Consider the following 11,590-nt stretch of genomic DNA (forward strand, 5'->3'; position numbering starts at 1 on the left):
TTAGACAAATACGTAGAGATTAAACCCAACAAACCCCAGTTTTTTGTTAGTTTAAGACGTTATGTTCACATTCGTCCTCTCTTTGAAAGCAGGAGACTGGACATTAAATACAGAAGAAACAGTCAGTAAACATGAGATCAGCCTTTAAAAGGTATCAGTGTATTTGTTAAATATACTTTTCACTGGATTTCTATGAAATTAGAAATCATAGAGCCTGACACTAATGCCTTATAGAACTAATGCCTTACTATAGCACTATAATATAGAAGTATTTTACAGAAGTGTAATCAAACCTTTACTCGGGTTCAGGGTCTGAGTAATTCTTCCACTGCTGAATATGTATGTGTGATGAATATTTATTGGTAAACCAAAAAATCTGCTTTTTAAAAAGTGACTCCCTGGGACCTGAGGCAGTAAAAACGTTTCACATTGTGACACAACACAACTTCAAAATATCCTGTTCCGTGTTTTTCCACTTTCCACTTCATTCAGAATTACAAGAGTGATATTATCTTGCATGAATGCGTAGTTCGGTGCTTGCTTTGGCCAGAGATGAGACGTATGACCCCTTCCTGCTCCTACCATGGCAACTTCAAGGAACAGGACCGGGGGGTGGAGGGGTATGGGAGGAGCGACGGTCTGAGGTCCAGGTGGTCGAGCCTGCGTAAAAACGCACCAAACACACGCCAAACACTTACGAAACGGATAGTACGCGTCAATAAAAACAGCTGGACCCTCCCCGCTGCTGGCACCTCTATGAATGAATGAGCTGTTTTTCAGAGAAAGCCTCGTGGATTTGCTGCTGGACAAATTAGCACAAGACGGAACGCGCTTGGGTGGTGCGTCGCTTCGATCAGAACAGTTCGGGCTAAACCTTAGACTTTTTTAGTGAAAGTATTTTGATAAAAAAAAAAAACACACAAAATACCAGGACGGCTTGTTTCAGTGAGAAGGGGAGATATGTTCAAAAAAAGCAAGAGTAAAGTGCTGGTGGATTATGCGTCAGAGGAGGACGACATGTCCTGGCACTATCATCACTCATACAAGGTAATAATGAGACGGGTGAAAAGGAAACGGTATTCACAGTCAGACCTGTTTTAAGTCTCTTTCCGTACACAACAGGGTTAAATTATGGTGAAAGATCACAGCAAACGCCACCTATATGGATTATTATGCGTTTTCAGCCTATTGTTTCACTTGAGTCAGGATTTTATTTTATTTTATTTTTCAAAAAACGAGTGAGGATGTCAAAACGAGGCTATGGGGTTTAATGGGATATTTGAGTCAGAGAAAACTGCTGTATGAGGACTGTACTACAGTTTTTCACCTGTTTGTGAAAACTAAATAGATGTTATAGATTAAGTTTAGGTCAGATGGACTTTTTATATTGGAACTATATAGAAATTCTAAATTAAATTTGAAAGACATCTACTTAAGCGTTACAAACCAACTTCAACTACAGTACTTTTTAAGCAGATGTTGTTGAGACTATGAAGCAGGAGGAGGAGGAGGACAAGTGTTCAAGCTCTTGTTATGTCAGCTGAGAAGGAAAGTGACAGAAAATGCTGAGGTCAAAGAAGACAAGGACAAATATTACAGTCCTAATATACTGCAGATTGACACTCTCGGAGTATTTAAATAAGGTACTGAAATACAAAGCTCTACCTTATGTTCTTCATGTGACGTTATTAAAAAGGAAGAGCAAGTAGCAAAAGTCACTACAACCATAAAGGTCAGAGCTGTGATAGATGGATATTCATGAAGGAAGAGTCTCCTTGTTGTGTTTATACAATATTTTTCAATGACCCTTTTCAGCAGATATTCTGTATCACTAAAAACAGAGAAGCACACACACACACACACACACACCAGACAAAAGTGTATATGTACAAACCCACATTTCCCAGATCAGCAGTGCGTGTGAGGTCTCAGAGCCTCTATATCAACACAAGCAGCTGGGCTGTGTCAAGGTGCTGGGGGGCATAGGAGAGATCTCATTAGATGATACACACATGGAACATGTGTTAATATGGGAATTAATTTAAAAAATCACATTTTGGGAGTTGACTTCTAGTTAAAGCTTTAAATAGTTGTATAAAGGAGACATAACTTTGGACCATTTCACTCTCAGTCGTTGTGTGTTGATTTACAGCAAACTCCCAGATAAACCAGTTTAAACTCACAGGTTTTTTTTCTTTCATAAAGATTGAAGTCACAATGCGCTTGTGGTGTATAATCAGCTCACTGTACGTGTGATAACTTATTTCAATTGTTCAGTCAGTCAAGGTTTTATGGGGAGACTTTGGAGAGAGTTCTTGATATTGTGTGTGTGTATGGGAGGGGTGGATCAATATATGCAAGCATTCATAAGCTTACTAACACAGGATATGTGTTACAGTGTTAAAGTGACTACTTCTAAAATATTGTGACACAGATGAAGAAAAATATGACGATGTCATTGATTGACTGTGGTGTCCTCGGTGTACAGGAGCAATTGGTGTATAATTGTGTTATATGGAAGGCAATTGGGAAAATCAACCAACACCATTTCTCAGCATTTTTCATCTGTTGTTGTGATAATGTCAAGATCTGTGACCTTTGGCTTGGTTTTATTGGGCGCTCTTAGCATCCACCCTGGGAACCAATGCATGTGGCCTCTATATCCAAAAGGCTGCTCCGAGTTCAGTTTCTGATGCCGTCCCCATGTCACCAGGATTCCAGGGGTAATTGGAGCTGATCTGAGAACTAGGAAAGTTATCAGGGAGGTCTCCTCGAGTCACAAGAAAGTACATCCAGAGGTCGGGGGTGGGATCATAAAATGTCGTAAAATGAGTGTGGAGGCAAAGCTGACCCAGCAGTGATATAGGATAAAGCCAGAATAAAAAACTATGATAACAGAGTCTAGACATTAAAGTCTTTTCCTTCCTCTTATTCAAACTGACACAGCTACACTATCTAGTCTGACTCACACAGAGAGCGGACAGTCCAAAGATATTTGCATGTTGGTTTAGCCGATATTTAAAAATTATTTTGGCAATCCTGAAGTCCCCAAAGTTAATCAATCATGACTTAAAAAACATTTCACACACTTTACCATACTACAATAACAAAGCTCAAGAGAAAAGCTGTTATCAGAATGAGTTTAGTGACAAGTTTTTGGTCTTTAAAAGCCAAAGAGGGGCTTCTATTATGAGAATTTGGGTGGTTTCAGACAGAATTTGAGATTTTCAGCTCACCTTCAGTAGTCCTCATGAACCAGGATGAACAAAAGGAATAATATAAAAACATTAAAGCAAAATAAAAATCTGTGAAGCATGGTAAAACAGTCTGTGTCCTCACGAAATAGGAGCAATCAACTCTGACCTCTTTGGATAAAACCTTTAATGTTCCAAAACAAGAAAGCGCCCCGTGGTGGTCTTAGGTCCAAACATAACGTCACAAACATTCACATCTAACTGAAAATGCCCCCACATAAATAATCATTGTTTTTAGATGTTGATTTGTTTGGTCTTCCAGATGTTAGAAAATTGAGAAAAAACAGTTTCACATAATACAAGTTCAAATATTCATATTGTTCATTTTGTCTGACAATCTGTTCAAAACCCAAATATATTGTTCACTGTCACAGAACACAAAGCAAATTTTAATTTACATTTGACAGCTCTAATTAATAATCAAGTTCAGTCAGTTGGTAAACCTTCTTATTTAAGTGCCAGTAGGATTCATTGGCTTGTGATGCCACAAGCTGAAACATTTTGACCTCTTCAGATTTTTTCCTCCTTCTCCATGCACCTTTGCAGTCCGTGAGGTTTTGGCAGATGCTACTTTGCTGGGTTTCATGGCAGAACAGGTCATTTACATACTGTGTGAGACAAAAGTGCTTGTCAGAGATGGCCAGGGAGAGAGGTAGAGATAGACAAATAATAAGGGAATGGACATCCACAGACATGCAGAGTGAGAAGAGAGAAAATGAGGAGGAAGGGATGAGACTGTGCTTTAGGGCGACAGCAGGCCCGGTGCTGCAGCTTTGCTTTCTCACCACCCACCCTCTATTGATGTTCATCAGGCTGTAAGAGGCAGCTGTGAGCTTGCAGGAGGTGTGTGTGCCTGTTTGTCTGTGGCTTAAAGGGCCAAAACACCTGAGTACTTCAATAAAACCACACATACTCGACTGCTGGGGGAAAGAGATCATGAGAGTACAGGTCAGGTCTGTGCAAAAACTCCACAGGTCCTCACATCTAAATCATTAGTGGTGACTATGAACAGAAAGGTAAGGCAGGGTGGATCATCTGTTGAAGGGAATAGGGTTAATGTTTACAAGTTCAAACCAAATCATAATGAGGTCTGAAAATAGGCTTGTCATCCCAGTAATTATACAACCAGGGGGTAAACAGTATTTATGTCAGCCTCCGACTCAGACTCTGAAATATCAGGGATGTTTCTCAGAGACAATGTCTCTCACTTGGTGAAAAGAAATGCAGTCAACAGGAAAAATGGCTGCAAATCCAGCACTACTAGACGTTATGTCCAAATACCATCCCACATTAAAACTATTTGAATGAAATAAGAGGTTTCATTGTTCATCCCATTTCCCAACATTAAATGGCTGTTTCTTCATATTTAAACTACAGAACTGAGAGTATTATAAGTGGCAAACTGTTGTTGGAAACCAAACGCAATGAGTGTATTTCTCAAAATCTTCCCAAAACTTTTGAATGGATTAAGTCTTTGGTGTAGTATATGGTAGTCTGTAGTATATGGTAGTCTTTGGTGTAGTATATGGTAGTCTTTGGTGTAGTATATGGTAGTCTGTAGTATATGGTAGTCTTTGGTGTAGTATATGGTAGTCTGTAGTATATGGTAGTCTTTGGTGTAGTATATGGTAGTCTGTAGTATATGGTAGTCTTTGGTGTAGTATATGGTAGTCTGTAGTATATGGTAGTCTGTAGTATATGGTAGTCTTTGGTGTAGTATATGGTAGTGCAGGAAAAAGGACATTTTCTGAGTCCCTTCTGAAAAGGTGGAGTATCTGTGTGTGAGGGCTCTGTGAAAACTAGTGGTGCTTTGGTATTGAAATTCGCTGTGCGTCTTTATTGCCTAGTAATCTGGCTTTTTTAAAAGACCACACTGTGCTAAAATTTACACACTTACACACAGGCACAGTCAGAGAGGGAAAGAGAGACAGACAAAGAGAGGAAAAAATGGCCCCCTGAGGTGTGAAAGCAGACCTCTTGCTCTGTGTTGTTAGGAGGGTATTTTTCCGAAACACACACACTCTCCCCCCGAATCTCCTGCCCCCACTCACTCTCCCCCTCTTTTCCCAGTCGTTAATGCTTTTACGTTCTAACAGTCGTCAGCGATCAGTATGTGTGACTGCGTGTCTTTGATCAGCTCAAGCAGCGGCGTCCCAGCAGACTTTGCTCAGACATGTCCAACCACCATTTCTCTAGTCTCTTATGGCGTTAACAGTTGGAAGTTCATACAACTTTGATCACTTTACAGGGATTCTGGCTCCACTTCAGCAATCTCAGGCTCAGCTGCATATCTGATGATTTCTTACTGCCCTATTCTTTTGATTTAATGTTTCTAAGTAGAGACATATAAAAGTCATACGTCGTAAGTCTTGAAAAAGGCGTGCTTACCGTTACCATCATCATGATATGGAGATTAATGGGGTTTATAATAACCCTTAGTGTCACCACAAAAGGTTGTATAAGATACATTTTTAAAAAATATAAAAAATAAACAAAATAATAGTTTGTCCTAGTTTGTAGATAAACCAGGATTAATTCACTCAGTTATTTTTGAGAAATTATTTAATGCTAAGAAATGTCTCTAAATTGTTGTCTAAAAACAATAATTTGTCACTGTACAATGTCACTTTATTTGTTTTAGGATTTTCTCTCTATGTCAACTATGTCCATACACTGATCGCCCCTGAGCTATGACATAAAGTCTAAAAATGAGCAAATCAAGTTATTTCAGAATGTTGATTAAAAAAAAAAAGCAGTAAGTTAAACTGGTAGTTTTTCTTTTAAAAGTTTATAGACCTGGTTTCTCACATAGCTGAGATCCATTCATTTAAATTCAGTGTGTGAGGTCATCTGAGGTCTGTCTGATGCTGCCAGATTTATTTTTAATGGTCCAATGATTCAAGAGGGTGCAACTTTCTAAAAAGAGAAAATCTTACAATAAAAAAATCATGTAATAAATGATTGTGAAAACTGAAGTAGTTTTAAGAGACAAGAGATAAATATAGCACACATTGCTGATGGTAAACATAGTGAACAAGTCAAATTCCTCGGTAAAGTCCAAGTCAAGACTCATGTCCATTTTTTTAAGTCTCGGGCCTGCAGGTCTGTCAGCTCTGTGTATCCATGAATCATTACAACCTTTATTAGTAAATTTATAGCATATATTGAAACAAACCTACAAAATGTTGCACTTAATACAACAAAAATAACGAAAGTGTAACACAAATATTATATGAAGGATGTAGGAAAAATAGGGGGAAAAGCCTGAAGCACGATGGAACCGAAAGAGCTTTCTTACATACCCAAATAGTACTGCTAAGGCAATAGGTCACAATTGTGTTTTCTCTCTTTTGTTTAAATCTGCCCTCTGAGCTCAGTGGCTTCCCCTCATCCTCCCCACCTCCATCCATCCCTCCCTCCCTCTCACACTCCACACAGTGTGTTTATGTTACAGCTCTGAAAAGGTTTACCTCTGTTTTACAGGAAACCCTGCACACACTCCACACACAACACATCCCTGCTATAAAGTGTATGGTGTGTGTGTGTGTGTGTGTGTGTGTGTTTGTGTTGGATGGTTGCTATTTGTGGTAACTCATTACTGCTGTATGTGCGTGTGTGTGTCAGGACAAGGACATAGAAGGAGAGGAAGAGGAGGATGAAGCCCTCACTGGAGTATCCAAGGTAAACAGCACAACTTCACAGCACAGACACAAACGCTATCTGCTGTCAAACATACAAGCACTTTGCAGTTTTACACTTTTTGATCTAACAGCTACTCCATAAAGATATGCCTGACATGCTCTTATCCTGTGCACAGACGTGAACACACTGACAATATCAAGCTCATCAGATCCCACTCCTTTTTTTGTGTTACACTAAAAAAGTCAGGTTAATGTCACCAAAAACATCCATCCTTTAATGTACCTCAAGGCCACCGCATCCACACACACGCCTACATACACTCTGCGGCAGTTTCTTCATGTCAGATTACCACACCAGTGTGAGGGAACTGCTGAGGCTGCAGTGTTTATCTGTAAACACACCACACTCCAGCTATCGTTCTTTGCTTTATCCCTAACCTTATCACTGGTAAACTGTCTTGTTTGTTGTTACGGTGCATGGTATTTGGTTGGTCACAGCTCATGATGCTGTAATGACTTTTCATTAACATATTTGGTTGCTCTCGGCTGGATGGCACTACTTACTAGTTGACTAGTGCAACGTCATCTGTCAAATAACTAGTTTTACACTAGGTAAGATATTAAGACTGTAGGAAGGACTTTGCACACAAACAGTGATAGATTTACAAAAAGCTGGTGCAGACAAATCCTGACTCCCCAAATGCTGATGGTTTGAAACTCAGGTGAGTGCCAAAATAAAATGTGGGGAGTATATTTTTAAGTTTAATGAAAATGCCCTAGTGAGTCTTTAGAGATAGATTAGCTTTCTCATCATCTCTGTAAAAGTTTAATTGTCAATAATGGATTTGTGGTGCTGGTTTGAGGACAACTGTCTTTTGTGTGTGTGCAGGTGACCTTATCTGCAGCTGCGCCCAGTATTTGAATGCGGCTATGTCCTGTGTCTTTGTTCATGAGAGACAGTTAATATCTGATCTGTGGTGACAACAAGTATTTACTCATAGGCATGGTTATGTCTGAACTCTTCTGAGCTTCCACACACACACACACACACACACACACACACACTGTATTTTGTCTTTGAACTCTGGCTGCTTCCCTACTGTATGCATAGTTGCTGTAGGTGACTTGGTTCACAGGATGTATTTCATGACCTGTCCTGTTTGTGACGATAGGGGTGGATGGGGAAGGAAACGCAGCATTCTTTCAAGGAGCTGGGTCTATGGGACGGGAACAATCACTGTGGAAGAAAAACAAAGTTGAAAATAGCCACAGCCTGCTCTGACTGTGAAAGGCTACAATTCTTCCACTGTTTGTTGTTTTATGTTCATATAAGGAAACACAAAGTGGGCAAGAAGTCTGGGATGTAGATGCTAGTTGTAAAAGGTTGATTCCATTTCTACACAGTTTTATTATAAAGTACTTTATAATAATAAAAATGATTAAGTCACACTTGAAACACATTACTCATTCTAAACTTAAACCCATGAGAATTATTTCTTAGCAAAGACTTGATAGGTCTAAAAGAACATAATAATTGTCTAATATCTACAATTCATACAATAATTCCAAAATGAAATGCCCCCAAATCTCCCAGCTTCCAGGTCTGAAGTAAAGATGGAAGAATTTGGTCCAATAAGAGCTCTATTGTTCTTCCAGGCATGTAGCTGCCCCACACAGTGAGTCTCAGTGGGCTGCCTGCTTCACCTGCTTTTTGGCTGGAGAGATTATTGTGCAGTGAGCTGCTGTGGAGCTCGAGCCTCAGAGGTTAATGAATAGAGGGCACATACAAAGATGGAATTTAGCTACAGAGTGCTAGTCTGCTTATGAGATACCACAGTCAGTAACAAGTGATTATAAATCTATGAAATGCCACACACTTTGGAACATGAGAATAGATTGACAGCGGGAGCATGATTGTCCTCATGTGTGTTAGTTGAAACAGAGCTTGTGTAGTAAACATCCCCATAGGACAAAGAGTTCTTTAAAAGTTCATGTTATCTAAACTGTGACATTCTGGAGCTAGATCTCAGACCTGATGGCAGATCTTATTATACGTGTTCCTGTTTGGACTGAGAGCTGACTGCTTTCATGTCCAGCCCGTTGTTTGCTTGGGGTAGCTGCTGTCACATCCTCCGGTCTTGAGCACAGAGAACGAAACATGAGAGCTGAAGTGTTTGTTGGTGTTCCACATGCATGCAGTGCTTTGAATTGAGCAGGTAAAATACAGGGACAAAAGAAGTGGTTTAAGGCCCAGAATGAGATGCATTCATCAAATAATGATGTGAATACTGAGAATGTTTTGATTACAGTAAATCAAAGGCAGGCATGGATATGAGTAGGAGTAAATGTTGTGACCTTGACAGTTGACACTGGGAATTCTTCCCAGGCACAGAGAGAAACGGAGCCAAAACTTTGAAACTTTGTTCCATAATCGCTGAGGAGGGCGGTATCTGTTCTCCATGGTAAACTACGAAGACAGGGAGAGATTCTGATGTGATGGGGGAGTTTTCAGAGGGAGTGGGTCTTCTACTTCAGTGTACCAGGTGTGACTGCCAAGTTAATGCTGCTTGAGTGCTTTCTCTCTTTTTTATCTGTTTATTGAATCTAAAGGTACAGGGTCTTTGTCCTACAGTTAAACAGCTCCTATCTATGGCTGATCTGTAGCATTAGAAATTTCCCTTAAAGGAAGAATTCAACATTAACAACAGTACACTTTATCACTATCTTACCAGGAGTTACATGGAAGGTTTGGAAAAATGTGTGTAAACATTTGAAGGTGAGCGTGTTATTAGATCAGAACTGATGAAACCCATAACAGAATTTCAATAAATGCACATTCATCAGCTTGAACATAAGGCTGCTTTTCTAAATTCCTGTAAAGCCAGCTTCATTAAATCATCCTCTTCAGGGAGCATAAATCTCTCACACACAGGCATCGGAGATAACAAGCTAACATGCACCAGATGAGGTTGTTCGTTTCAGTTTTGCAATTCAGGATCAAACTCTCTCTTATCTGCCGGTTTTCTGTCAGGAGGCCAAGGTGAAGAAAATCATATCCAAGAAAGAGAGGAAGGAGAAGAAGATGTTCTCTTCTAAAGATGACGAGCACTTCTTGTTGACGGGAGTGAAGCTGGCTGATCGCAGAGGGTGAGACTGTACGCACACTAACATGTGGTGATCAACATGTGAATTCAAATGTTTACCAATTCATATCATCTGGATATTAACAAAAGGTGTAAAATAACTATGTACATTTATTTAAGGTACTTGTACTTGCCCAGATGAGGTCACATCATTGTTGACTATATATCAGACATGTCCGGAGTCATGCTAACAGAGATACAGTATATTCAATAGCTATTACTGTCAAGTGTGTGCAGCAAAAATATTTACAAGACTGACTGACTGGAAACAATGGAGTCATGTCCACCCACTTGTATGTGTTTATATATAAGGCAGAGGCTAATTTGCCAGCTGTTATTAACTTTCTGACCCCTAAGAGGAGCATGTGTAAAGAGGGAAACCTATGCTAATTGCTCCCCTCCCATTCTTCTGTTTTTTCCTACAGGTCTCACAAGAAAATCAAGGATGATGAGAAGGAAAAGGAAAAGAAGGACAAGGCTGAGAAGGGCCACTGTTTTTGGGAGAGCGTTACTATGACAATGCGGCAGATCTCACCCACTAAAAAACTGGAGAAGATGGAAGGATGGGAGCCGCCTCACCTGGAAAACATGACAGAGACCATTACTGATGAAGCACCAGAGGAGAAGAGCCAGAAAGGGGACTTGCAGGCTCCTTTCCCCGACTCTGTAGGCCTCCCGTTGGAATTGGCATCGTGGGAAGGCCAGGGTCCGGAGGAGGACTCCTCCCACTATGCTAACCTGTCGGACTCCAAGGATTCAACAGCTGCTGTTAGGTGGACGGCCCGCGCCAAAGTCAAGCTGGCTGGTATCAGCAGGATGAGCAGAGGGATTGTGTCAGAGAGTGCGTGGGAGGGGTTTAAATAGTAGCTGTTTTTCCTTTGATAACTCTTCCTCCTCACCTGTGTACCATCAGCAAAGAGGACAAACACCTGAACCAAATATCCGTTTATCTCCTTAGTCTAGTTCTGCATAAATGCTACACTGTAGTAAAGCCCTGAACATAAAGCATAAAGTTTTATTTTAGCATTCAAGTTCTCAAAGATCAATATCAATTTTATAAATGGGCTTTTTTTTAAACTTTTGAGTCACTGACATAAAATGTAAATTACAACAAATGAAGGCCTTAAACTACTGTAGCAAATTCACTGGTCTAACATTTAGATATTTCATATTTCCAATATATTAAAAAAAAGTGATCTACATGTAATTGTTGTGGCTGTCTTTGGTATGGAATTAATGAAGAATATGCAAACCTGCTGAAGACTTTGTAATGTCAGAATGGTTTTCAGTTCATTTATGTCTGTGCTGTTGCAGCATCTGAAGAAAGAATGTGAGCTCAAAGCCTTAACTTATACATCAATGATGGGCTGTGCAATCATGAAACAGCTATGAAATACCTTTGGGGTCTCGAATACCAGTGTGTGTGTGTGCATGTGTGTGTATGTGTTATCGTGTGTGTGAAGTGAAAGGAGAGAGTAATGGAGATATTTTCTCACAGAGAGCAGGCAGACGTGCATGTATGTTTGTTTTTTGCGAATCATGCCACTGGAGA

The 11,590-nt window shown here is 40.0% G+C and overlaps 1 protein-coding gene across 1 annotated transcript; it reads left to right on the top strand.

Moving 5' to 3' along the window:
* The first annotated feature begins 645 nt into the window (after positions 1–645).
* On the top strand, positions 646–11,240 carry si:ch211-225h24.2 (testis development-related protein). Its single transcript, XM_026319465.1, has 4 exons — positions 646–1,047; positions 6,879–6,935; positions 9,927–10,042; positions 10,464–11,240. The coding sequence occupies exons 1-4, from the start codon at positions 961–963 to the stop codon at positions 10,900–10,902; spliced, it is 699 nt and encodes a 232-aa protein (XP_026175250.1). The 5' UTR covers positions 646–960; the 3' UTR covers positions 10,903–11,240.
* The last annotated feature ends 350 nt before the right edge of the window (positions 11,241–11,590 follow it).

Source organism: Mastacembelus armatus, chromosome 24 (genome assembly GCF_900324485.2).
Source record: "Mastacembelus armatus chromosome 24, fMasArm1.2, whole genome shotgun sequence".
NCBI lineage: Eukaryota > Metazoa > Chordata > Actinopteri > Synbranchiformes > Mastacembelidae > Mastacembelus > Mastacembelus armatus.

Excerpts from the sequence above, each read along its gene's own strand:
- si:ch211-225h24.2 (XM_026319465.1), top strand. The coding sequence starts at position 961 with ATGTTCAAAAAAAGCAAGAGTAAAGTGCTGGTGGATTATGCGTCAGAG. Across the intron at positions 6,936-9,926 it reads CCCTCACTGGAGTATCCAAG|GAGGCCAAGGTGAAGAAAAT; the intron begins GTAAACAGCACA and ends GTTTTCTGTCAG. Across the intron at positions 10,043-10,463 it reads AAGCTGGCTGATCGCAGAGG|GTCTCACAAGAAAATCAAGG; the intron begins GTGAGACTGTAC and ends TTTTTCCTACAG.